General features: G+C 37.1%; 1 protein-coding gene across 1 annotated transcript; it reads right to left on the bottom strand.

Annotated features, from left to right (window-relative positions):
* Positions 1–16,682: 16,682 nt before the first annotated feature.
* Positions 16,683–17,789, bottom strand: LOC109791543 (uncharacterized). Its single transcript, XM_020350851.2, has one exon. It carries the CDS (start codon positions 17,787–17,789, stop codon positions 16,683–16,685), a length of 1,107 nt encoding a protein of 368 aa, XP_020206440.2.
* Positions 17,790–27,584: the final 9,795 nt, after the last annotated feature.

Raw genomic sequence — 27,584 nt, 5'->3', positions numbered from 1 at the left:
AAAGGGGATTAGTAATTTTTACTTGAAGAGGCTTGGTTTTTAAGTGGCTCTTAGTAGCTCACCTCCCTCCAAAGTTCAATTTGTATACATAATCCTCCTAGTACTTAGTCTTAACCTTGCACAAAAACAAAATTGCTTTTAAAAGTTCATTCATAAAAAAAGATCTTTCACCTATAATGGAAGAATTTTCTACTCCTCATAGTGATACTAATTCAAGTGACAACAAAAGTGTTTCTAGATTGTCACGTGAATTAAGATCATTAAAGTTATGGCAAGAGCAAGAATTACAAGCAAAACTTGAAAAAGAAGCTCAATTTGCTCTTTTAGAGGAAGAAATTCGTTTATTAAAGGAGAAAGACAAAAGAAAACACCATCATGGTCCACATAGTTCATACGCCCATAGTTCTACTTTAGGAGAGTCAGTGCATGATAGCCTAGCTTTAGGAGATCACTATCAACCACCTCCTAGGAGAACTCATAGAACCTCTAAGCCAAGGGAATCTAGGGTAGATCTCCCTTATTTTCATGGTAAGGATGATGTGGAGGGGTATCTAGACTGGGAAATGAAAGTGGAACAAATTTTCACTTGCCATCAAGTGAGTGAGGAAAGAAAAGTGCCCCTAGCTACCTTGAGTTTCCAAGGTCATGCCATGTATTGGTGGACCTCTCTTGTGAGAGATAGGCGCCTCCATAATGAACCTCCAATTCACTATTGGAACGAATTAAGGAGTGCCTTAAGAAGGAGACACATACCCTCTTATTATACTAGGGAGCTTATCAATAAGCTCCAACGACTCCAACAAAAAAATTTGACTGTTGAAGAATATAGACAAACAATGGAGTTGTATATCATGAGGGCGGGTATTAGGGAAGAAGAAAATCTTACCATTGCTAGATTTTTGAGTGGTTTATCTTTTGACATAAGAGATAAGGTTGAGCTACTCCCTTATAGGGATTTGGATGACTTGGTTCAACTTTGCATAAAGGTTGAACAACAAAATTTGAGAAAAGGTTATAAAGCAAGCTCATACTCATCTTTTTTGTCTAAGGATAGCTACAAGAGGGAGGGTAGGAAAAATAATTTTGAAAAGAAAGATACTTTTTCCTCCAAAAATCTAGATAAAGGTAAAGAAAAAGAGACAAAAACAAACACTAGCACCAAGTCTAGTGACATCAAATGCTTTAAGTGTCTTGGGAGAGGCCACATTGCTTCTCAATGCCCTAACAAAAAAGTAATGATTTTAAGGGGTCAAGACATTTATAGTAGCCAAGATGAAGCTACTTCTTCTTCATCTTCAAGTGAAAATGAAGAAGAAGCAAGTGAAGAAGAGTCATGTGAGGTTACTTACCCTTATAATGGGGAACTTCTTATGATGAGAAGGGTCCTCAACAACCAACCTAGTGATACACAATCCCAAAGAGAGAATATCTTTCATACAAGATGTAACATTTCAAGCAAAGCTTGTTCTCTCATTGTGGATAGTGGCTCTTGGTGCAACTGTTGTAGCACTAGGATGGTTGAGAAGTTAGGTTTGACTACCACACCACATCCAAAACCTTATCAACTTCATTGGCTTAATGATGATGGGGATATGGTAGTCAATCAACAAGTGGAAGTTGAGTTTTCTATTGGGAACTATAAGGATAAAGTTCAATGTGATGTAGTTCCCATGGAAGCTTGTCATATTCTATTAGGAAGGCCATGGCAATTTGACAAACAAACACACCATGATGGCCTCACTAATAAAATTACTTTCACTCATAAGGGTAAAAAGTTTGTACTTCATCCTCTATCACCTTCACAAGTGAAGGAGGACCAAGTACAAATGAAAACCAAACGTGACCAAGAAAAAGAAAAACAAAAAAAATAGGAAAAAAAAAACATCCTAAAAATTGATGAAAAAGAGGATCCTAGAGAGACTAGTGTTTCCTCTCTAGAGATAGTTCAAGAAGAGAATTTTGATGCAAAACCTTTACATAAAACTTCTCTCTTTATTGAACCATCTTCTCATATCCTCATGTGTAGAGGAACACTAACTTGCACTGCCACATCTTTGGAAACTTCTCTCCCTCTTGTGGTTAAAAACCTTTTACAAGAGTTTGATGATATATTTCCCAAGAAAGGCCCAATTGGACTTCCTCCTTTTAGGGGAATAGAACATCAAATAGATCTTGTGCCTGGGGCTAGTCTTCCAAATAGACCAGCCTATAGGACCAATCCACAAGAAACCAAAGAGATTGTGAGACTACATGGGTTACCCAAAACTATAGTCTCTGATAGAGATGTTAAGTTCTTAAGCCACTTTTGGAAAACTCTTTGGGCAAGGCTTGGAACTAAACTTCTATTTTCTACCACATGTCATCCTCAAACTGATGGACAGACTGAGGTAGTCAATAGGTCTCTAGGGACTATGTTGAGGGCAATCCTCAAGGGCAACAAAAAGTCATGGGATGACTACCTCCCTCATGTGGAGTTTGCCTATAATAGAGTGGTTCATAAGACCACCAACATGTCTCCTTTTGAGATTGTCTATGGCTTTAACCCTCTTACTCCTCTAGATTTATTACCTCTCCCGGATGTGGCTTCTTTTATCCATAAAGAAGGTACATCTAGAGCTGAATTTGTTAAGAAATTACATGAGAGGGTTCGAGATCATATTCAATCCCAAACTGAGTATGGTGTTAGTTCTAGTTTCAATGTTTCTGATCTATCTTTGTTTACAGGACTAGCTACCCTAGAGGAGGATGCTCTGGATTTGAGGTCAAATCCTCTTCAAGAGGGAGGGGATGATGGAGGAGGCCCATGGGCTAAGGGCCCAACTACTAGAGCAATGGCAAGAAGGATGCATGAAGATTGGGCCCAAGCCCAAGGAAAGCCCACTACTTTATTTTGTTGGGCTTTGTATCAAGCCCATTAGATTAGGGTTAGAATAGGATTAGGCCTTGGTGCCTTGTATTTTCTTTGGGCCTTGTATTTCCGGCCTTGTAGTGTAGGAATTACATTTAGAGGTCATGTGAATTTAGGGTGAATTAAGGTTACATGTGTAGTTACATTAGCATGTAATTAGGAGCACATTTGGTGTGCATTTCGGCCATGTGCAACACATGCACATGGTGTGATCCGAAATGCAACTCAAATGCCTCTTTAATCACATGCCAAATGAACTAATCACATGGAGGTTCCGGGTTTGGCTCCTAGAATTTGAATTTTGAATTCAAATTCTAGGCGCCTAAAGTTAAGTAACCATACCATGGTTTACTTAACCTTAGGCTAACCCAAGGTCTCACTTTAACCTAATTTTCCCTATATATTCAATATGGCCGAGACTTGTGATTACTTTTGGAATTATTGAATGAGTATTCTTCATTTGAATTCTCTCCCTCCGAAAGTCACCTTGCACCCTACTCTACCCTCCTTGAGTGCTTCCCTTTGTAGAGTTAGGTTGCCTTCCTTCTTTGGACCTTAGCTAGGAAGCAAGCTTCGGCCACCTTGAGTCTCTTTGGAGCATCCTTCCTTGATCATCCGTCTAAGGAACCATGGAGACTTGAAGAAATTCTATGTGCATCCAAGTGGAAGCACATCACCTATTGTACACACTTTGAATATTCAGAAATTTGAGAGCCATTGAGCCAAGTTTCTCCCTCAAAGTCACCGAAATTCCAAGAGAGAAAGTCTTAGAGAGTGCCTTCAAAATACCCTAGGAAAACCTATTTTCCTTCTCTTTGAAGTGTGCAATCCCTTGAGGCTTGAGCTTGGATGCTTCCTTCTATGGATTAGGAATCCTAATCCGCAGGTTCTACATCTTCTAGAGGTGTTCTACATTTGGTTTATCTCCATTGAAGTTGATCCGTGCATAAGGAGAGCTAAGGAGAAGAACATTCATCACTCCTCCTTACCATTTCCACCATTTTTGGTATCAAAAGCAAGGTTCTTCTTGGAGATAAGTTCTCTTGTGTTTTGTCCGATTATTTTGCTGTTTGTGTACTCTTGTATGTCTTCTTTGAGTTTCTATTCGGATCTAATTGTTTTGAATCAAATTTGTTCCATAGATCCATTGTTTGATTGTTCTTGATTTCTTCCACAATCAACTTGTTTAGGAACTATTTGCTTGTGCTATTTTGATTTTATTTTGAGTCTCTCCATTCTTGTTTGTGTCCGTGATTGGACTTCATGCATTACATTTAGATTTTGGTTTTGAATCTATGTTTTGTCTTAGAAGTTTGTGTTTAATCCTTACATGTTGCCAATTCCTTGAATAGCATGTTTAACCTAGTTTTATTTTGAATTTTGTGTCTACATATTGCTCTCGGTTTTGCTTCTCTTTTGCCTACCTATATGTGCTTTTTTCTTTTACCTTATTGTGTTCATAATTTGCTATTAGTCCTAGCAAGTTTCTTTAGAGTTAGGTTTCTATTATGTTCTTAAGTTTTCAAATCACATTCCATTGAAAATCTTATAAAAATTTTTGTGACTCAAAATTTCAAGTGTAAACCTACTTCTAGTGCACTCTTTTTGTGGATTCAAATTTAAAAAAAAAAAAAAAATTAGAGGCTGAAAACAGAGATAAAACAGAGCCTAAAGTGTTCAAAAGATCAAAAAGAAAAGAGTTCAAAAGGAATCCAAACCAAAAACCTAAAGACTAGTGCACTAGTTATTCAAGTTACTTGAAATTTGACCTAATTTTTGGCTGATTTGTATTCTCGGTTTCTATAGCTTGGAATCATTGAAAATTTTGAAAAAAAAGGCAAATATACTCTCTGGACTCTTAATTTGATACTGGAAAAAGAAAGAATTAAAAAAAAATAGAGAAAGAAAATTAAAAGGAAAAAGCCGAGAGGTATACAAGTTGAAAAACCTACGTGATTCCTTGTTATTGTTTTGGCTACTACTTTTGCTATACTTGTCCAATTGTCTTCAAATTTTTTTTGTTTTGTTCATCTATTCTAGTACCTATCTAGGAACTCTTCTCTCTGAGTGCTAGCTTTTATTTGGAGTCTTAATTTTCAGTTTTACTTGTTGAACCTCTTTGTGTCTTGTCATATACACATATTACTCTTAATTTTTGGTATAAGCTTTCCAAATTGTGCTTTGTTGCTTGTCTAGTTTTCTTTCTATAAATTCCTGTGCTGGAAGTGGCCTCAAATCCTTGCTCAAGGATCAAGCATTGCTCAACAAAGAGTAGGAAAAGTTTGGACACTAAGACCTAAAAATTTGACCTAATTTAGTGGCCAAAACTTCTCCTAAACTTCCTTCACTTGAGTGACCTTTTCCTTCACCTTGTGAGGCAGCCACCATTAACCTCTTTGTTGTGTTTCTTTTGCAGGTCCAGTAGCATCCATTTGAAGGATTAGTGGCGGATTAAGACACTTAAACAAGTGTTAGAAAAGTTGAACACCAAAACCGCCACTAATTGGTCACTAAAGCCATCATTTACTTGTTTTCCTAGGCTAGTTTACATTTTTGTCAAAACTCTTGTATTTTAAATCAATTTGTAAAGCTTGGAGGGAGTATTAAGAAGCTGGTCAGGTATATCTACATCCTTGATAGCATCTCACGTGTAGTACTAGTGGAAGTGGCTTGGAAATTTCATATGTTTCAAGCTTCCACTTAGGGTTATCCGACTAGCTACTTGTTCTTGCTTCCTTTAAGTTTCTTGTCCTTAATTGTTTAATTTTGCTGCCTTGAAACGTCTAGAATTGTGTAGTTTATTTGTTCACGCTTAGTTTAAGTGTCAAAAGAAACAATTTGTGAAAAAGCATTCAAAATTTTTGTGAAAAGTTTTGGGGAATTGGAAATACCACAAAGGAGTTTAGTGATTTCCACTTGAAAAGGCTTGGTTATTAAGTGGCTCGTTGTAGCTCACCTCCCTTGATAGTGCAACTTGTACACTTAGACTTCCAAGTGTTATTTTCATTCCTAGAAAATACCAAAAACATTTTATAACTTTTTGCATAGCATTTACAAAAAAAAATTCTTTTGTTTAATCATGAGAAAATATTTCTCAAGTGGTAGTGAATTAAGCTCTCCAAAAGGTTTTTCACATTCTACTCAAAGGCTTAAATCACTAACACCTTGGACAAAGCAAGAAGCTTTAAAAAAAGAAAAAGAAAAACTTGAAAAAAAAGCACAAATTGCAATTTTAGAGGAAGAAATTCACATTATTAAACAAAAGAGAGAAAAACTTTTAGCAAAAGAAAAATTGAGAAAAACAAGAGAAAAAGAAAGAAAAAAGGCATTGCTCTTAGGGAAGAGTAAGGAGGAAAATAATTCCTCTAAAGGACTTGTGAGTGAAGAGAGTTGTTCTACCACTAAAAATCATTTACAAAATACTCTCTTCGTAAATAAAGACCTTAACTCTTACCCTAATCTTACCACTAGTCATGAAGTAAAGATTCAAGAACAAATCATTCTAAAGAAAAATGAATCTCAATTTCAAGATGTAGTGAAGAAGGAGTGGACTACTTTTAGTTCCACTTCTTGTGCTACTTCCTTGGAGGTGCCCAAGGAAGATAGCCTTCCTCTCTTTAGGAATCCTTCTACCATAGTTGTTCTAATAAAGTACCCAAATTTTGGAATATATTGTTTGATAGATACATCTTGTCATATTTCATATTCTATTTTTGATCTTATGGGAAGTTCATCTTTATTTGAACTTAATTTGCACCCTTCCCTACAAGACAAAAATAGTTTATATGAGTTTTCAAGATTTTCCAAGACATTTTATCTACCAAACAATATGATTCAAAATTGTTTAGGACGTTTTCTAGTATTCTTTTCTTTATATTTTAGGAAAAGCCTAGGCTACCATTTAGGGTATTTTAGGAAAGATATTGTAGTGTTTAAAAATCATTCTTTTCATTGTCTTAGTCATAGTGTTATTACATTCTTAGGTTTTACTTCTAGGTTATGCTTAGGAGAGGAGCCTATTTCTACTTTTAGGGAGTCTAATTTTGATAGTTTATTTTTTCTTAGGCTAGATATAAGGACTCCTCTTAGGATCCATAATCCATTTTCTCATCATAAACATGTCACCTCTTATACATGGTTTGTTGTGTATGTAGGTGATGTTTCTTATTCCATGCATCCTCGTGATTTGAGGACAAATCCTTTTCAAGAGGGAGGGGATGATGGAATCATGCCTAGGAAGGCAAGAGGTGACATATTGAAGGAGCCAAGAGGAGTTGGTTAGACATGAAGGTGTGGGCCAGTCAAGGCCCAATGGGCCCGATGGGCCTGGGAAGGCCCAAGTTGAACTTTTCATGGGCCATATTTTGTTATAGCTATTTTCATATGTTTTGTATACATCATGTTAGTATAGGTATCATATATTTTGGTCTTGTATTTTGGACCACATAGAGTAGCATTTTAGGTTTTAGGCTAGTTGGGCCTAGTTTTGGGCTTCATGGGCCTTTGGGCTTTTGGTACCCAATATTGGGCTCATTATTTTCCTTGTAATATTTCCTATTGATTGTATTCATTAGACCATTGTATTTTGGTCATTAGTTTAGGGTTTAAGGAGGTTTAATAGTTCATTTGAATTAGGACAAATTAGGTCAAATTTAGGATGAATTTAAGTTGCATTTAGGTCACACTTTTGGCACCACCTTGGTTGCACAAGTGTGACACCGAAATGCAACCCTAAATTCACTCTAAATTCAACCTAATCTCTCATTTAGCTCTACATGACCGGTCATGAGCATGTGACACAAGGTTTGAATTCAAATTTGAATTTGAATTCAAATCTTGGCGCCAACATGTGACCAATCATGTGGCGCCAAGTGTTCTCCTCAAATTCGGATGCTATATGTTTCTCTCCTCTCACCTATTGTACACACTTTGAATATTCAGAAATTTGAGAGCCATTGAGCCAAGTTTCTCCCTCAAAGTCACCGAAATTCCAAGAGAGAAAGTCTTAGAGAGTGCCTTCAAAATACCCTAGGAAAACCTATTTTCCTTCTCTTTGAAGTGTGCAATCCCTTGAGGCTTGAGCTTGGATGCTTCCTTCTATGGATTAGGAATCCTAATCCGCAGGTTCTACATCTTCTAGAGGTGTTCTACATTCGGTTTATCTCCATTGAAGTTGATCCGTGCATAAGGAGAGCTAAGGAGAAGAACATTCATCACTCCTCCTTACCATTTCCATCACTTAACAACATTAACAACATAAACAACATACAACACATCTCAGCTTAACAACATTAACAACATAAACAACACACAACACAACTCAGTTTCAAATCATTAACAACATAAACAACACACAGCACAACTCAGCTTCACATCATTAACAGCATAAATAACACATAGTACAACATACAACTTTCATCTAACAACTTAACAACTTTCAACGTAACCAAATCACTCCTTGTGAAATGGTAACCTTCACATAAGACAGTGTATCAGGAGTTATAATACTCCTATCATGCTCATACTTATCTTATATGAAGGATAATAAGATTTCCTACAACTCTCATGAAGACACCAAGTCCTAATTCTTTCAACTACCTTGTTAAAAATTCTAAAAACCGAAACAACTATAACCAATGTTGGCAGCTTGACCCCTCTTCACTAAAACAGCCATATCTGGAGTTCTAGATCTCCTTTTTAGGTGATTCCGGTGCCATTGGAAAGCTAAAATCTAAGGATAAAACTTTCATGAAGAGTCAAAGACCAACATACTCACGCCCGGTGCATTAAAATCACGCCCGGCGCAAAATCAACTAGAGACCTACAGAGGGTGCAACCCCAGACAAAGACTCCCAATGGGTCTCCACACTCGGCGTGCTTCGATCATGCTCGATGCCATATCAGTAACAAAAACACAAGATTCACGTCTAATAGTGAGCTCGGCGTGGTTCTCCCCACGCTCGGCATGATTCACCCAGGGATTCCCCATTTCAAATCACGCCCGCGTGAGACTAGCTTCGCGCCTAGCGTGAAAAGACAATGGTGGCCTATGATGAACGCATGCCCAGTGCCAAGAACTAAGGTCGACCCAATTTCAAACAGCAAGCCTCACAACTTCAAAAATTTCACCCAAAACCTGTAAAATCAACCATCTCAAACACATGCAATCCATCCAATGAACTACATTTTGAGCGTACAACTCAAAAACCATCTCTTTTTCAACATGCAACCATCAATACATCAAAATCCCAAATTTTCACCCTTTTTCCCGAAACCCCGAAAATGCAATTTCTTCAAAACAGCCCATCAATCTTCTAAAACCAAACCACACATGAGTTTCTAAACTCATTTCCAACCAATCCATGCGAAAACTAGCTTCCCTTACCTAGGAGAAGAAGAATATGAGCTCCGGGTAAGCGAAAAGGAAGAAGAGGAAGAGGACTCGGCTCTCAACTAGCTCTGTACGTCTCTGAGTTGAAAGAGATGGACCCCTTTTGTGCTCAACACCTCAGCCTTAGAGAAAAGAGATCAGAATCAAGGATTCTAGAGACCTAAGAGAAAATGAAAGTGAAGGGAGAAGGAAAGTGAGAAAGAGATGAGAGGCTATGTTACGGGTCTTACATGAACAAGTGTTGATAAAGGACTATAATGTGAAGATCAAAAATATATTTTCAAATGGCTAAGTGTTAATGCTCTCACCAACAAATATGTCTCTAAGCCTATAAATATACAAGAAGACTTGAAGAGAAGAAACTAATAATTGGAATAGTTATCGTTCCTTGTGAATATTGTATAAATGCACCTTAGTTATAGAAAAACTTTGACGAAATCTCTCTAAGTAATAAAAGCCTTGCAAGATGATCGTCCATGATCAAAGAAAACTTATGTTAGCAATCTTTGCCTAGCAAGTTAAACCTCTTTTGAGTGTACCTAAACATACATATCCTCCTGTTCCGGCCAAAGGGTAGACTAGGGTTTCTTCCTAGGTTAAGCCTTAAAGCCAGAGTATTCAAAAGTGTAATCTACCATCTTAACCCTAGGGCTTTAGGTTTTATAGTTCCTAGTTTGTGGGCCTCCTAGGCCCCGAGAATGTGGGGATCTCATTAACCGCTCTTACTCGGAGGATATTTGGTGATTAAAGGTGGGGTCTAGGGTTTACCGTTGGGTAGCTCGTACATGGGGATGTTAGGTCAGCCCCTGACCGGGTAGTGTGGAAAAGATCGGACGAGTATTGGTCGAGCACGTTCTCATAAGAAAGTTGAATCAGACTAGTTGGGTATTGGCCGAGAAGGGAGGTATTGGCCAATGACCGACTAGTCTTATGCAGGGAACCCACTCAGATTTTAGCCAAGTGAACCCCTAATGGGGGGGAGATAAGCCCAGATCATGGCCAATCTATTGCTAACGAGAAGTATAGTCAGAATCTGACCGGGACAATACACTTGCCTTCCAGCCCTGAGCCTACAAGGCGAAAGGGCTTAGCTAATCATAAAGGTCGATTTATGACCGATCCTACTTATACGAAGAAGCCAAGTCAGATTTTGGCCGAGTGAAATCTAAATAGGGGCGAGCTCTAAAGAACTCCTAGTCAGAATCTGACCGGGATGGTACACTTGCCTTCCAACCCTGAGCCTATAAGGCGAAAGGGCTTAGCTAATCAAAGTGTCAGTCTGGTTTCTGAGTGAGGGGGTCGGTCAAATTCTGATCCAGCTGGCCTTGACACTTGAAGTGTTGAAGATGAAAAGTCATCCATAACTTGTCTCTTCACCTTACCCTTGAAGAGACATACATTTATTGTAGCACCGTCATCGTAGTAGGGGCATCATTATAGTGCCACGTGTCGTGCATTTCGTGTAACGTGAGCGTGTGGGGCCCCTTGGGGTCAGTGACGTGATGCTTCACGTGCGTTGCTCTCTCCCCCTTTCCCACGCGCATCCCTTCAACTCTATAAATACCTTCTTTCTCTGAAGCATTTCACCATTTTGTTTCCTTGGCCTTTCGTTGCTCCTTCTCTGGTGAGAAATTTTCATTTTTCTCTCTTTCTCACGGTGGTTTGCGATGGTCCTGTGGCATTTTAGAGAGAAAAAAACGTGTCTGTAAAACCTTAGGTACGCCCCCATTTTTATTGTGTTTGGCAGTTGCTGTTTGTGCATCATTTAGTTGTTTGCTTAAGTTAGGCATTTTTAGAAATCCATGGCATCCATAAATTATAAGGAATTTTATGAGTGGGTGAAAGAGGATGTCTTGAAGTGTGAGTCTTGCATAAACTCTTGGGCCATAATGGAGAGTTTTAACAGTGAACATGTAGTGGCTCGCGGCAGTGACAACATCCTGGTTTGAGAACCCTGTGTGGATAGTGAGCCCGTATGTATAAGTTCATCTTCCGAGCGCTTTACATTTTGCTATGTTACCCTTATTTCTAAACTTAAAGTAAGGTGGCCTCTGACCGAGTGCGAGAAAGGAGTGCTTAAGGCGTTGAATGTAGCCCCAACCCAGTTCCACCCAAATAGTTGGGCTTTCATTAGGGGGTTTGAAATCCTGTGCTCTGGACTCGGAATAATCCTGACCTCTAGTAAATTCTTTTACTTTTTTGAAGCCCGTATCACCAAACGGAGTAGGTGGGTTTCCGTGGGTAGTGTGTCAGATCGAGGATTATTGTCTTTATTTCAGTCGTCCTACAAGGACTTTAAAAAAGCCTTTTTTCGTATTCGATGCCTACCTGGTCACGAGGATGTGCTTGAGGGGTATCCTCTTTAATGGAACAAACAAACGACCTCTTTTGGTGGGCTAGATTCTGAGTCACTCCCCGAGAACGACCGAGAGGACGTTAGAAAACTTGAAGACCTTAAAACCCTTTTCAACACTGCAAAACTGCTAGATCTAGAAAATAGGCCCCAAGAGTTGAAAATATATATAGGTATTGCGCTATTTGAATGTTGAATCTTTTTTTATCCTTTTTGCCCTTATTTTTGTCATAAGCTGTTGATGTTTTTTTTGCAGAGAGGATGGCCAGCATGAGTAACTGAGAAATGATGAAGATGTGGAAGCAACAAAAAGCTTCCTAGGCCGCTGGGATAGGGGAGTCGGCCATCGAGAGGGCCGGTGAGACCGAGAAGCCTGTGACATTGGCGAAAGGTGTGGGCGAGTCTTCGCACAAGCGTCACCGCGAAACCGATAGGGCCATCTCGGTTGTTAACTTGGAGACCATTATAGCTTCTGAGGGAGATAAAGGTGACATGGAGGTCCAGTCGGCTGAAAGGACTCTCAGTGCGTGTCTTGGTGAGAACTGGGATCCAGTGGACCATGGCGCTGATCATGGAAATGTGGCCTCTTTTTGGGATGAGAAATTCAATCATAGCGCCCATATCCATGGGACTGACTTGTTGGATGGAGACCGTGGCGACTTGGAAAAAATGAGTGTTTTTCTATCGCCAGGGGGGTTGAGTCGTTGACCAATCGCCTGTCAGCTCTTTCACTCATCAATGAGGAAAAAATTCTTGAACTGATGAGGGAGACTAAGATGCAAGGGAAAAGGATTTTGTCCCTTAAGGAGAGCCTGAATAAAAGCAAGGCCGACTTCAAATGGGTATCTTTTGAACGAGATAAATTGCTAGAAGGTCGCTGCGTCTTTGAGGAAGAAAAGCAAGCTTGGTTGGCGGAGAAAGTGGCGATGGAGAAGGAGTTGGATGAGACTCGCCTGGCCCGAGACAAGTCATCCGATGCCGCCAACGTCTTCGAGAATGACCTATCCCTCATGAAAGTTGAAGTTGAGAAACTTCAGAACGATCTTGAAGCGGCCAAGATGGATGCTCTGACAAAGTTCGTTCAGGGTTTGGATGCGACGACTACTCAAATCAAGTTTCTGTATGCCAATCTTGACATTGGGAGAATGGGGTACTTCAAGGAGATTGTGAATGGTTCGCTGGTGGATCCTCCCGAAGATGAATGATTACTTTTAGTTTGTACTTGCTTTTGTATTTCGGGGTTTTTGTTTTTTGTATGTCATTTTTAAGAACTATTGTGATGTTGTTTGAATACTTTATGAATTTTACGCGTTCTTGGTATAAGTTGAATGACTCGATATGTGCGAAGTAATTGACAACATGCCGATTATAGTTAAATCATGATGAAAATTCTAAGTTAAAAAATAAAACCCTCGCTTTGCTTATGTTCAATTATTCGTGTAACAAAGAGGGGATAAATAAAATCACCCAAGTTGAAAATCAATTTGACAAAGTAAGTCGCCTAAATTCCGACTCCAACATTGAGTGGAAAATTTTCTAAGTTAAAGAATGAAACTTGACCAAGTAATCGCCCGAATGCCGACTCAAATGTTAAAAATGAGATCTTTTGAACTAAAACGAATTGGCAAAATTCTGATCTCCCTTACAAAAGAACCAAAAATATTCTAAGTTGAAACTGGTACTTTTACACCGAAAGTACTCGCCAAAATTCAGATTGCACTCCGTAGCCAATGAAGAAAAATTTCAATTAAATAATTGAAATAGTTGGAAAGTATATGCATCAGAATTTTTCTGAACAATCACGAGTTTGTCTTCGAGTTATTTATACTCGCCCAGTCAGAATTTGACTGATCAATCACAAGTTTGTCTTCGAGTTATTTATACTCGCCCAGTCAGAATTTGACCGATCAATCACGAGTTTGTCTTCGAGTTATTTATACTCGCCCAGTTAGAATTTGACTGATCAATCACGAGTTTGTCTTCAAGTTATTTATACTCGCCTAGTCGAAATTTGACCGAACAATCACGAGTTTGTCTTCGAGTTATTTATACTCGCCCAATCTGAATTTGACGATCAATCACGAGTTTGTCTTCGAGTTATTTATACTCGCCCAGTTAAAGTTTGACTGAACAATCACGAGTTTGTCTTCGAGTTATTTATACTCGCCTAGTCAAAATTTGACGAACAATCGCGAGTTTGTCTTCGAGTTATTTATACTCGCCCAGTCAGAATTTGACCGAACAATCACGAGTTTTGGTACCTTTGGAAATAACACGTTAAAAATCATAGAAGAACAGTAGGGGATGATATTTATTAAAATTGAGAAATTACTAGTTTGCGGTGCCTCGTTAAAAACCTTCTCAGCCAAAAACCCCTCTTATTTTTATGGGGAAAAAATACTGAGTTAGGAAAAGAGTGCACCTGATACAAATGAATAAATTAACTATAATAAAATTGCAAGTTTGTAGCGTTCCAAGTCCTTGGGATCTTCCCTCCATCAAGCGTCTTCAATCGGTAAGCTCCTTTGCCGACCACATTGTCAATTTTATAGGGGCCGACCCATTTTGGTGACAGTTTATTCCTCATTTGAGTTAGTTGAGCGTGCTTCAAAACGAGGTCTCCTACGATAAAATCTCTTGGGACGACCTTTGTATTGTATCTGAAAGCAGCCCTTCACCGCGCTTCTACTTGATTTATCTGTGTTTTTTCTCTTGTTTCTGTGATCAAATCCAAATCAACTCGTCTGCCCTGCTCGGATTCCTCCTCAGAGAAGCCTGTAGTGCGTACCGAGGGTTTGGTGATTTCAATCGGTATCATCGCATCTGTCCCGTACACTAGATTGAATGGGGTATCCTGGGTCGACGAATGAACGGTCGTGTGGTATGACCATAACACTCATGGAAGCTCCTCCACCCATGAAGTGCTTGAGTCCTGGACGCGCTTTTTCAATCCTGAGAGTATAACCTTGTTGGTCGACTCCACTTGGCCATTAGACTGGGGGTGTTCGACGGAAGTGAATGTCATTCGGATGTCGATCTCCCGACAGAAATTACAGACTTTTCCACTCGCAAATTTTGTCCCGTTATCTGATACGAGCACTTGAGGAACACCATATCTGCATATCACATTCTTCCATAAAAATGTCCTTACCTTTTCTTCCGAAATGGTTGCCACTGGCTCTGCCTCGATCTATTTGCTGAAGTAGTCTACAACCACTATCAAGAATTTCAATTGTCTTACTTCGATCAGAAATGGACTGAGAATATCAATACCCCACTTGTTGAATGGCCAAGGGGACACGATTGAATGGAGTCGTTCGGCTAGGGAGTGGTGCAAGGTTGTGTGTCTTTGACATCCACCACACTTTTGAACCCAATTGACGCAGTCGTTTCTCAAGGTCAGCCAAAAATACCCTGCCCGTGCGACTTTGTATACTAAAGCTCGCCCTCCGATATGACTTCCACACATGCTGCCATGCACTTCCTCCATCACTCTCTATGCTTGCGATGTGTTCAAGCATCTCAAAAGGGGAGAGCTAAAACCCCTTTGATATAACCTTTCGTTGATGACTACAAACCTGGGTGACTCCCTCTGTATCAATGACGCCTCCTTTTTGTCCTCTAGTAACTCCCCCCGTGTCAGGTATGCAATATATGGTCTCATCCACGAATCGAGCTCTTCTTGGATGAAAAGAACACTCCCATGTGGCTCATTAATACTCGGCTGAGCTAAGGTTTCTTGGATGACCGACCGAGTGGCCCCTGGCTTCTTTCTGCTTGCTAACTTAGAGAGGAGATCGGCTCGCGAATTTTGTTCTCGTGGCACATGGTTAAGTGTAAACTCTCAAAAAATTTTCAATAAGGTCTTAACCTTTTCCAGGTACTTAGCCAATTGGGGGTCCTTTTCCTGGAAAGTTCCAGCTACTTGCCCCGTGATCAACTGAGAATCGCTCCGCATTGATAGACTCGTCTCCCCCATCTCCTTTGCCAAAATCATTCCTGCTAACAACGCTTCGTACTCGGCTTGATTATTGCTCGCCCGGAATTCGAATCTTAATGACTGCTCCAGTAATATTCCCCCCGGACCCTCCAAGATGATCCCAGCTCCACTTCCTCCTAGATTCAAAGTACCATCCACTGATAGAATCCATTAGGTTTCTCCGACGCTGCCCTCCTCAACAAGAGGGGTCAATTCCATCAGGAAGTTGGCTAAGACTTGAGCCTTGATTGGTCCTCTCGGCTCATACTTGATGGAGAACTCTGATAACTCGACTGACCACTTCATCATTCTGCCTGCTAGGTCGGGTTTCTGTAAGACTTACCGAATCAGATGGTTAGTTCAGATAACCACCTCGTAGCTCTATAAGCAGTGTCTCAACTTCCTCGCGATAACTAGTATCGTAAGGGCCAACTTTTCAATCTTCTGGTATCTCGTCTCTGCTCCCTGTAAGACCTTACTCACGAAGTAAATAGGAACTTGAAAGGCTTCTTGTTCTTGTACCAGAACTGAACTGACGGTTCAAACGGATGCCGATATGTAAACCAACAAGGGGAGGTTCGGTCGTGGTTTTATCAAGATCGGTGGCGACACCAGTGACCTCTTGAGTTCCGTGAAAGCTTCTTCACACTCGGTCATCCAAGTGAAATGATCATTCTTCTTCAGACATTGGAAAAGCGGTAATGCCTTATCAGCTGCCCTTGACAGAAAACGAGACAGGGAAGTCATCCTTCCCACTAGTTGTTGAACCTCCTTCACCATAGATGGGCTCCTCATATTGATGATGGTCGAGCACTTGTTGGGGTTTGCTTCGATGCCACGATGAGTTAGTAGAAATCCAAGGAATTTTCCTGCTTAAACCCCCGAAATAGCACTTTTCAGGATTCAACTTGAGTTGGTACTTATCGATAGTGTCAAATAGTTCCTGCAAGTCGTCAAAATGTCGATCGGTGCTTGTCGACTTCGCCACCATGTCGTCCACATAAGCCTCCACATTCCGACCTAGCTGACTCACTAAGATCTTATCCATCAATCATTGATAAGCCGCCCCCGCATTCTTTAAACCAAAAGGCATAACCCTGTAACAAAAATAGGCTTGATCTGCTATGAAGGCTATCTTGTCTTCATCTGCTGAATGCATACGGATCTGGTTGTATTCCGAGTAGGCATCCATGAAACTCAATAACTCGTATCCCGACGCTCCATCAACCAAACAGTCTATGTTGGGCAGCGGGTACGAGTCCTTTGGGCAAGCCTTATTAAGATCAGTGAAGTCTGTACACATCCTCCACTTTCCATTATTCTTGTGAACCATTACCACATTCGCCAACCAGGTCAGATACTGGATTTCTCGTACATGTCCTACCCTTACTAATTTCTTCGTTTCTTTTGCAATGGCCCTTCGTTTCTCCTCCCCAAACTTCCTTCTCTTTTGGATTACTGCTTTTGCATTAGGTTCTATAGCTAGCTTGTGGCACAGGAAATCAGGGTCAACGCCAGGCATGTCGCTGGAGTGCCATGCAAATACCGACGCGTTTTCTTTTAGAACCTTGACCAACCTTTCTTCATTTTCCGGGGTTAAAGAAGTACCGATCTTCACCGTTCTTCCTTCCATCACTGCTACTTCCTTGATATCTTCTGCAGGGGCGGGTTTGTGATCAAACTGTCCCATCCTAGGATCCAGCTCAATGGGATGAATGTGTTTTTCAGCTGGTGTGGAATATAAATGCCTTCTTGCCTTCAAACTATCCGCGTAACACGTTCGGGAGACCTCTTGATCTACTTTGAGGACTCTAACATCCCCATTCGGCAATGGGTACTTCACCTTCAGATGCGATGTTGACACAATGGCCCCTACTTTGTTCAACGTGGGCCTGCTGATAAGTATGTTGTAAGATGATTGAGCATTCATCACTAGGTACCGGATGGTGACTGTTTTCATCTGCGAGCCCTGACCGAAGGTCATTTCTAGGTTAACATACCCCCTGGCCATAACCTGATCTCCTGAAAAACCTACTAGGGTTCCCACGTAGGGTATCAGTCGGTCATTGGGGATCTTCATTCCCATGAAAGCTTCCCAAAAGAGGATGTTGGTTGAGCTTCCCTGGTCGACCAGAATGCGCTTCACATTATAGCCCATTACTATCGTCAAAATGACGATAGGATCATCCTCATGAGGAGCTACTCCTTCGTAGTCAGGGTCCAAGAAGGAAATCATGGGTTGGGGAGGTCAGCGGATTTCTGACACGGACAGGACGGAGCGTGTGTACCTTTTTTGAGTAGCCGAGGTGACTCCTCTTCCCGCAAATCCTCTTGCAACCGTGCTGAAGTCCTCGTGAATCGCTTGTTGATGGACCTTCGAGGCCTTTGCGGGGTGTCCTTCAGGGGGGTCCTCTCTCTATGTCTATCCCTCATTGCGTCGTCCTGTGCCAGTCGGTGTCGCCTGTCCGATGAGCCCTCTTCCTGTTTGCTTGCCACAAATTTTTTCAGGCGTCCCTCCTTTATCAAGCGTTCAATCTGTCTTCCAAGGACAAAACAATTCTCCATGGAATGCCCATGAGTCCTATGAAACTCACACCAGTCAGTCTTGAAGGGACCCGGCTGACGCTCCGTCGCTGCTGGAAATTCAAATAGCGATGCACTGTTGACATCATGAAGTATCTGCCTCCTAGGGATGTTGAGTGGAGTAAACTTTTCTTCCTCGTTGCGTCATGTCTTTTCACCCCTTGCCCGACCACCATGATCTGTGTGTCGGTATATACCCTCCTTCATACTGTAACAGTCAGTTCGCTTACTCCAATCCGAGCGCGGTAGGAGGTGTTTGTTACCCTCCTTGTTGCTTCCCCCCGCTTCTCAGTTTTCCACTGCCCTTTTGTTAATTTGTCCTTCCTCTGTCTTAATGTGACTCAGGGAGAAAGCTCTCACCTCCGACATCATTTGACAATTCGCTCTCTCCAGCACGATGTCGAAAGCTCCAGACCTAGACCCTTTTGGAATGCGATGACTGCCATCCTTTCATACAATGACGCTATCCTCAATGCGACCTCGTTCAACCTTTGCAGAAAGTCCTTCAGCGACTCCTCGCATTGCTGCTTGAGGTCGAACAAGTCCAACGTGATCGGTGGTTTCTTCTTGTTAGCGGCGAACTGTTCCATGAAGAGTCGACTAAAGACATTGAAGTCGGTGATTGATCAGTCAGGGAGACCACTAAACCAGTCAAGTGCTGCCTTTTTGAGTGTGCCCATGACCATCTTGTAGCGGACTTCCATACTCCCTCCACAAATCAGCATTTGAGCACGAAAATCCGTGAAGTGATGACTGGGATCCTGAGTTCCATCGAAAGGCTCGACCTGGGGAACCCGATGATCTCTCGGGATGGTCTCGGCCTCTATGGCTTCCGAGAAAGGTTGAAAATCCCTAGGGACTTCCATCATAACATCCTCCTCCACCGTCCTGGCGTTGGCCGTTATCATAGCTTGCATCTCATCCACCCTCCTCCTAATCTCCTCGTTTTCTCGTTGAATAGCCTCCTCTCTCTCCCTGGATCACGCATTCTCCTCCCTTAGCCATTGATCAATGCCATCATTTCCTCCATGGTAGGGTGTTGTGAGTCACTGTTGGATTGCCGCCTTTCGCCATAGTAGAGTGTAGGTTTTTTGTATTGCTTGGGGCGTAGGAAGAGTTTTACTCTAGCCCCACGGTGGGCGCCAAAATGTTCCGGCTAAAGGGTGGACTAGGATTTCTTCCTAGGTTAAGCCTTAAAGCTAGAGCATTCAAAAGTGTAATCTGTCGTCTTAACCCTAGGGCTTTAGGTTTTATAGTTCCTAGTTTGTGGGCCTCCTAGGCCCCGAGAATGTGGGGATCTCATTAACCGCTCTTACTCGGAGGATATTTGGTGATTAAAGGTGGGGTCTTGGGTTTACCGTTGGGCAGCTCGTACATGGGGATGTCAGGTCGGCCCCCGACCGGGTAGTGTGGAAAAGACCGGACGAGTATTGGTCGAGCACGTTCTCATAAGAAAGTTGAATCAGACTAGTCGGGTATTGGCCAAGAAGGGAGGTATCGGCCAACGACCGACCAGTCTTATGCAGGGAACCCACTCGAATTTTAGCCAAGTGAACCCCTAACCGGGGGAGATAAGCCCGGATCATGGCCGATCTATTGCTAACGAGAAGTACAGTCGGAATCCGACCGGGATGGTACACCTCCCTATGAGAGTTAACTTGTAAACACTAAAATTATTTTTCTTGTAAACTTGAAGAGGCTAGTTAAAGACTACAATGTGTGGTTGCGTTTTGGCTAGGAGTGACATAGAAAATACTTGGTTTAGTTAGAAGTGGCATAAAGAATACTTGTTTTCAAAGTTTCCATGTAAGTGAAATTTGTTATCTCCATAGAAAGTCTACCAAATCGTATAAGTAGTTCAATGAGAGTATGAGTATCGTCTCCCAAGGGACTTGCGCAACACTTTGCAATTTCACTTGTTATACTAATTAAGCTACCGGAAAGCAATAAGAGTTTGATTTGCTGCAGTAAATAATGTAAACAAGCAATAACATATCTTTTTGGTATTTTGGTAAACACTTAGAGTGCGAAACTTGATTCTAATGCAATATTAATAAATTGTTGGGGCTTGACTTCACTAAACCTTCCTCTCATGTTTATCACTAAGTTCACAATAGTTATTATTCAGAATTTATCAATCACTCTCAAAAGTAACCAACCCTAATCTCTTACAAGTTGGCATCTAAGGTGCTAACTTAAATTATCAATCTCTTGCATAATTTAACCAAGAAACCAGCTTTAAAACCCAAAGCTTAAGAAAGACCAATGGCATTTACTCTATCTCTAGCACACTACTAGAAAATTGCAAAATAGTAACCTAAATTTATCAGTCGCTATTTAGCGACTGATTTAGCGAGCGATTATGAATAATCAAAATAGCGACCGATTTAGCGACCAAAATAAGTTGTCGCTAGACGATTGCTAGTTTGGTTGCTAAATAAGAAATTTTTATTTTTTTAGCGACGAAATTAAATTCGGTCGCTAAATCAGAAATTTTGATTTTTGTAGCGACAAAATTAAATTCGGTCGCTAAATATTAGTTAAAATTAGCGATGAAATTGAATTCGGTCGCTAAATATTAGATAAATTTAGAGACCGAATTCAATTCAGTCGCTAAATAGTAGTTAAATTTAACGACAGAATTGAATTTAGTTGCTAAATATTAGTTAAATTTAGCAACTGAATTCAATTTCATCGCTAATTTAACTAATATTTAGCGAACAAATTTAATTTCATCACTAAATCAGAAATTTTTTTTTTTAGCGACGGAATTAAATTGATCACTAAATATTAGTTAAAATTAGCGGCAGAATTGAATTCGGTCGCTAAATCAAAAATTTTGAGTTTTTTAGTGACGGAATTTAGTTCGATCGCTAAATATTAGTTACAATTATCGATAGAATTCTATTCAGTCGCTAAATATTAGTTAAAATTAGCAACGAAATTCTATTCGGTCGCTAAATATTAGTTAAAATTAGCGACGAAATTCAATTCGGTAGCTAAAAAAAAACTTAAAAAAAATTATAAATTGCTTAAAAGTGATGATAATATTGTTGTTGAGTATCAATCCCATTTTCTTTTTTTGTAAGAGCAAGACATTAATTTATAATAAAAAAAATATTTATATGCACTCCTACATGATTAATACCAATAGTTATTTATGTGAAAAAATATGTAGAGATTTTTTTTTACGATTGGATTTTTAGGCATTTTTTTAATTAGAGTATATGAATTTTTTAAAATTTCTTATCTATTTTGATCCATATTTATAATATATATTTCTAACTTATGATAACTTTATTTTTAAATAAATTTTTATATTTAAATTTTATAGATAGAAGAGATGTGATATCTTAAGGAAAAAAGAATTATAACATCCTCTCTTTTTCTAATATGAAGAGTACAAATGTATTTTCTTAACTATTAGTATTTCTTTGTTGTTGTGTGATAAAATTGATTATTTTAAATTATTTTTAATTATTTAACTAGAATCTTATTAATAATTTACTATATGATTTTAATAGTTTATATAACTAATATCTGATTTTAAACGTGATATAAAAATATTATGATATAACTAGATAAGATTTTAAATTAGTATTTTATTAATGGTTGATAATTAGAAAATAAAACAAGGATAAATACATTTTTTTGAATTTTATATCTTAGATTTAAAATGAATAAATATATTAAGTTAATTAATAATTTATTTAAAATGTTAAAATTTAATTTATAAAAATAATATTTTAAAAGAGAAGGGTTATAATAACATCGGTATTACTTTTACTAAGTATTACATCGTTCAATAACTTTATATTAAATGTGAATTTTTTAAATTCAACCGTTAGATTGACAATTTTTTACTCTTAGATCATATATACAAAATTTTATATGAATTCAAGATGATTTTATACTTCATTCTTGTAAAACAAAATTGACATAATATATACATTTCAAATAAAATATGAGCACTTTGATTACTTTTAAGTTATTGTTCAATTTTAAAAAAAATTGATATAAACATATAAAGTGATATGAACTTTCAATCTAACGGTTGGATTTACAAAATTTACATTTAATATAAGTTATTGAGCAGTGTAATACTTAGTAAAAGTTATACTAGTGTTATTATAACCCTTCTTATTTTAAAATATATAAATTATTACTTAAAATTTTAATTAAATTTATAATAAATAATTTAAATTGTATCATAAAATTAATTTTAAATAGAAATAAGTAGATTGTTAATTATAAAAGCAAGTATATATATAAATAAAGATTAATTAAACATAATATAATAATTATTATTAGTAATATAATTATTATATATATTATTATATATTTATAACGGTCTGGATACACCAAAATGATAAGGATCCAAAGATAATATAAATATGAGATTGGATAGTTGAGGATGACTTAAATGAATTAATTTGTACTACTTATACTAACAAAATACATCTGCTTTTTGGTAGTTTATCTCATCAGAACTTCACAGTTAAGCGTGTTTGACTTGGAGTAATATAGGGATGGGTGACCTTCTGGGAAGTTTCCAAAAATTGTGTAATTAAGGACAAAACATGCTAAAAAATTACGTATTGTGAAATAAAATCCTTAAGAGGCCAAATATAAGTGGTTCGTAGTGACCAAATTTGCAACGTCTGTAAAATTTAATAAAATAAAAAATAAATATTTAGTGACCAATTTATTCGGTCACTAATTTGGTCTCATACACCTCAGAAACCAAAATCATTGCAATCATTTTGCGACCGAATTATAGACGGAAAATTTTTTCGTTGCTAAATAGCTTAGCGACCAGGGTTTTAGCGATTGATTAAATTAGGTCACTAATTCGATCGCTAAGGTAAATAATGACCTATTTTAGAAATTTAGCGACCGATTTTGGTGGTCACTAAATTGCATATTTTTTGTAGTGGCAATAAGCACCATTAGCTGCTCTATTTCAAGTCAAAGGTTTAAAATCATTTTGTCAATCTCTTAAAAACCTCAAGTTCAAGTTAAGGGTGATCAAGCAATAACAAGCATTATGCACAGAAAAAGAGCAATAAAACTGAATAACAACTAACATTGTTCACTTAGAGTTTACACATGAGAATGGGTTTAGTTACATCAAACCCCAACAAGGGTGAAGTTAGCTACACATAGACATGTAGAACTTTACAAATGATGAAGAAATGAAGAAGCTTGATCTTGAAGGTTCTAGAGCTCTCCAGCCGCCACACAAACTCCAAGAATGATTCTCCTTTTTTCTCTCCTAAAAAATCCCACTTTTAGGTCATAAAAGCTTTTGTCTTATGTGAATAATGACATGTCAGCAGAATCCACGCTAAGCGTGAGATACCACGCTAAGCGTGAGATGCCACGCTAAGCTTGAGGATAGGTCTAGAGTGAAATGAGGTTCTGGGACTCCCACACTTAGCCCCAATTCCACGCTCAGCGTGAGGATTAAATTTTTGTTCCCGTGATTCTCTGCCAAGCTGAGGCTAAGCGTGGATCTGAGGCTTAGCTTGGGGACTTAACAAAAAAATTCTTCAACTTCAAATTCACCACTTTGTGCTTGACTTCCTTCCTTCTTTCCTAGCTTTCTCCTAAACTACAAAACAACAACCAAATACTTGTAAGTTACCTAAAAACATGCATGATTCAAAGACAAAATGTGACCTAACAATTAGATATGTTTTGAGTTAAAAACAAGATCTAAAGCAAAGAAAATGGATATAAGTGCTCCAAATTAGGCCATAAACTTAATGAAATCATAACACTTATCAAAATCCTTCAAGTTCAAAGGTAATTAGATTTGAATGAACAACCTCTATAAATTCATATCTACCCATTCAGCCCCCTTTCTATGTGTTTATTTAATCTTTAAAATTACTATAAATTTAATTTCTTTCTAAATTTCTTATCCAAATAAAATATTTAATCACATAACTTTTTAAATTTACCAAAAAATGAATTACTATCTTAAATTTTTTTATTCAAACACACTTTTATTGGTTATAAAAATGATATTTGTGTAACTCTTACCTTGTATAAAAGTCAACAAACAAACAATACACAACAATTTATGATTGAGGTGAGTTAAATTTATTTTGAAAGTAGGTTTTTCCATTATAGAAGACTTTTTAAAAGAATTGACTGATCTTCCATCAAATTTTGCTTTTTCAGGATACTTGGGTTTAAATTAGGGATGGCAATGGGGCTTCATGGGGACGGGTAATAGTAAATCCGCCCCCGCCCCGCTGAATGAAAATTGGCCTCATACCCACCCCATATCCGTGCGGGTATCCATTAAGCGAGTATCCATGAATTTCTTGAATATCCATTGATATCCACGGATATCCATGGATATTTATAAAATTATTAAGAAATTAAAAAAATTATATTACAAATAGTTTTAAGTTTATATTTTAAAGTCATTGAAATATTAAGGCTTAATTGCATTTTTGATCCCTCAAGTATTGCAATTGTGTAGTTTTGATCCCCAAGATTTTAATTAGGTAATTTTAGTCCCTAAAGAATTGCAATTGTGCGATTTTGGTCCTTCAATTTTTAATTGAACAATTTTAGTCCCTCGAATATCATAATAGTGCAATTTTAGTCTCTTTCATTAAAAATTTAATAATTTTAATATATATATATATATATATATATAATGTTTTAAAATTAAATAATTATTTATCTATTCAAATTAACGTATATTATAATTTTTGATATTATATCAAATGATATATATTTATTTTTATTAAATAAATAAATTTATATATTATTATTTTTATAATATTATTGATAAATTAATATCAATAATATTATTAGTATATTTATAGATAAACTAATAATTTGATAAATATAACTTGTTATATATTAATATACTTTTACAAAAATATAAGTATATTAATTAGAAATATATATATATGGTCTTATATATTTATATTTTTGTAAAAGTATATTAATATATATTAAGTTATATTTTTCAAATTATTAGTTTATCTATAAATATAGTAAAACTATTATTGATATTAATTTATCAATAATATTAAAATACTAATAATATATAAATTTTTATTTATTTAGTAATAATAAATATATATTATTTGATACATTAACAAAAATTATAATATACGTTAATGTAAATAAGCAAACAATTATATAATTTTAAAATATTATATATATATATATTAAAATTTTTAAATTATTAAATTTTTAATGAGAAAGACTAAAATTGTACAATTATGATATTTAAGGGACTAAAATTGTTCAATTAAAAATTGAGGGACTAAAATTGCACAACTGTAATCTTTTAAGGTCTAAAATTACTCAATTAAAACCTTAGGGATCAAAATTACACAATTATAATACTTGAGGGATCAAAAATAAAATTAAGCCAAATATTAAAAATAAAAATTCAATGTTAATTTTGAACTTTTATTTAACGTTAATTTTGTTGAAATAATAATAAAAATGCAAGATAATCAATAACTTAAAATACATCAATCTCACAAGTAAGTTAAAGTCTCATCACAAAGCTACAATAATTCAATCTCATAATTCCAAATGAAAGTAAACAACTTAAAATACATAAATCTTATTGGTCCAATCAAAGCTAGAAAATTAATCAAATTACATCTAATATAATTCTATAACATGCTTAACACATGTCAATAACTTCATCAACCTCACTTTTGTAAGAAAATAAGATGAGAGAGTGTAGTTTTAGGATTATGTGGTACAAGGATAATTATGATATTTAAGAAGTAATATTAAACGGGTACCCGTGGGTATGGATATCATCATACCCGCACCCGCCCCATTTATAAACGGGTAAAAAATTATTCGTCTCCGTTATCCGCGGGTACCCAATTAATCTATCCATTTATTATCCGTAGCGGATTTTATCCACAGATACCCGCGGGTGCGGGTAATTTTGCCATCCCTAGTTTAAATATTCATGGATTTGATGACGTTGTTAAAAAATCTGAAATCAACACAATCCTAGGTGGGTATTGGCTTCAATTGGAGGGTGATATATATTGTAGTTCAAAAGTAAAAAATAAAGAAAAAATAATCCATACATGCATATATGTTTTATGCTACCAGTATTGATATGAAATATAACTTAAGAGATAGTGTAAATGTGTACTTTATTAACATTGATATGAGGTATATATGTATAGTAAGGTGGACACGGGTTTGAACCAAATTGATTCATGAGATTAAATGAATATATATTTCTTTTTTTAGAAAAACTTTGGACTTTGTGATAGATTGACAAATGGCAGATTTTTATTTTGAGTGTGATAGATTTAATTTTTAATTTAATAACATTGTTTGATTTTTTAAAAATTGTAATATTAAATGTTTCAAGCATAATACTATATAATGTTGATGAATAAATTTATAAAATTGGATGTTTTAAATCCATACTTTGTAGTGTTAAATGTATAAATTTATAATGTTTTAAGTATTTAATGTTTATCAAATAGATTTAATAATATAATATACTTTATAAGTCCGCCACTAATATAATATCTTTTTTTATTATTTTATTGAATTAGATTAAAATTTTCATCCAATTCAAATAAATTCAAATTGGATTAGTTAAAATTGAAGATCGAAAAAGGAAAATATAAACCTAGTCAAACTAATTAAAGTTGATTGGTTCAAATAAATGAGTCGATTTTTCAACTTTTAAAAGTATAATAATAAATAAATAATTTAAAAAATAACTTTTTCAAAAAGCAAATAGAATTTGATTCTTAAAAAAAAGGATCTATTTTATTAAAACAAGCACTTTTTTTTATAAAAAAAATTAAACAAATGGACGCATATATCTCAAATCCAATCTATTCTGGCCCAACCCATGCCACCCCATTTCTTTTTGGTACACTATATTTTTTTCTTTGGTACACATGTCACCCCAAATATACAGTCTAATTGACTTATCATTATTTGTAAATGTTGATTACAATGATCCTAAAATGTTGAGAGATAATTGTCAATTATAGAAATTAAATACTTGATCATATATTGGGCTGACCTACCTCAGCTGCCGTGTAGCCGCTCTGTGAACAAATGATTTCAAGGGGAGTTGTTACTCTACCTCCATTACCAGGATGCTGCTGGTATGTTATGTGGGAAAGTCAGCAATAAATACATGCGCGACTTTAAAATCTATCCCAATATATGAATTGGCCACTTATTCCCCCTTCACTGTATCGATTTTTTAAGTTTCAATTTTATGATTTATTTGAACCAATCACAATTGGTTAGCTTTTGTTCCAACTGACCGAATCCATTAGTCCAGGTTTTAAAACTACGCTTTCACATATATCAAAGGAATTCTCATCGC

The sequence above is a fragment of the Cajanus cajan genome, chromosome 8, assembly GCF_000230855.2.
Source record: "Cajanus cajan strain Asha chromosome 8, NIPB_CcT2T_4, whole genome shotgun sequence".
Classification (NCBI taxonomy): Eukaryota; Viridiplantae; Streptophyta; class Magnoliopsida; order Fabales; family Fabaceae; genus Cajanus; species Cajanus cajan.
The sequence above is the reverse complement of the archived record's forward strand: the minus strand, read 5'-3'. Positions and strand labels throughout refer to the sequence as shown.

Excerpts from the sequence above, each read along its gene's own strand:
- LOC109791543 (XM_020350851.2), bottom strand. The coding sequence starts at position 17,789 with ATGGGCTATAATGTGAAGCGCATTCTGGTCGACCAGGGAAGCTCAACC.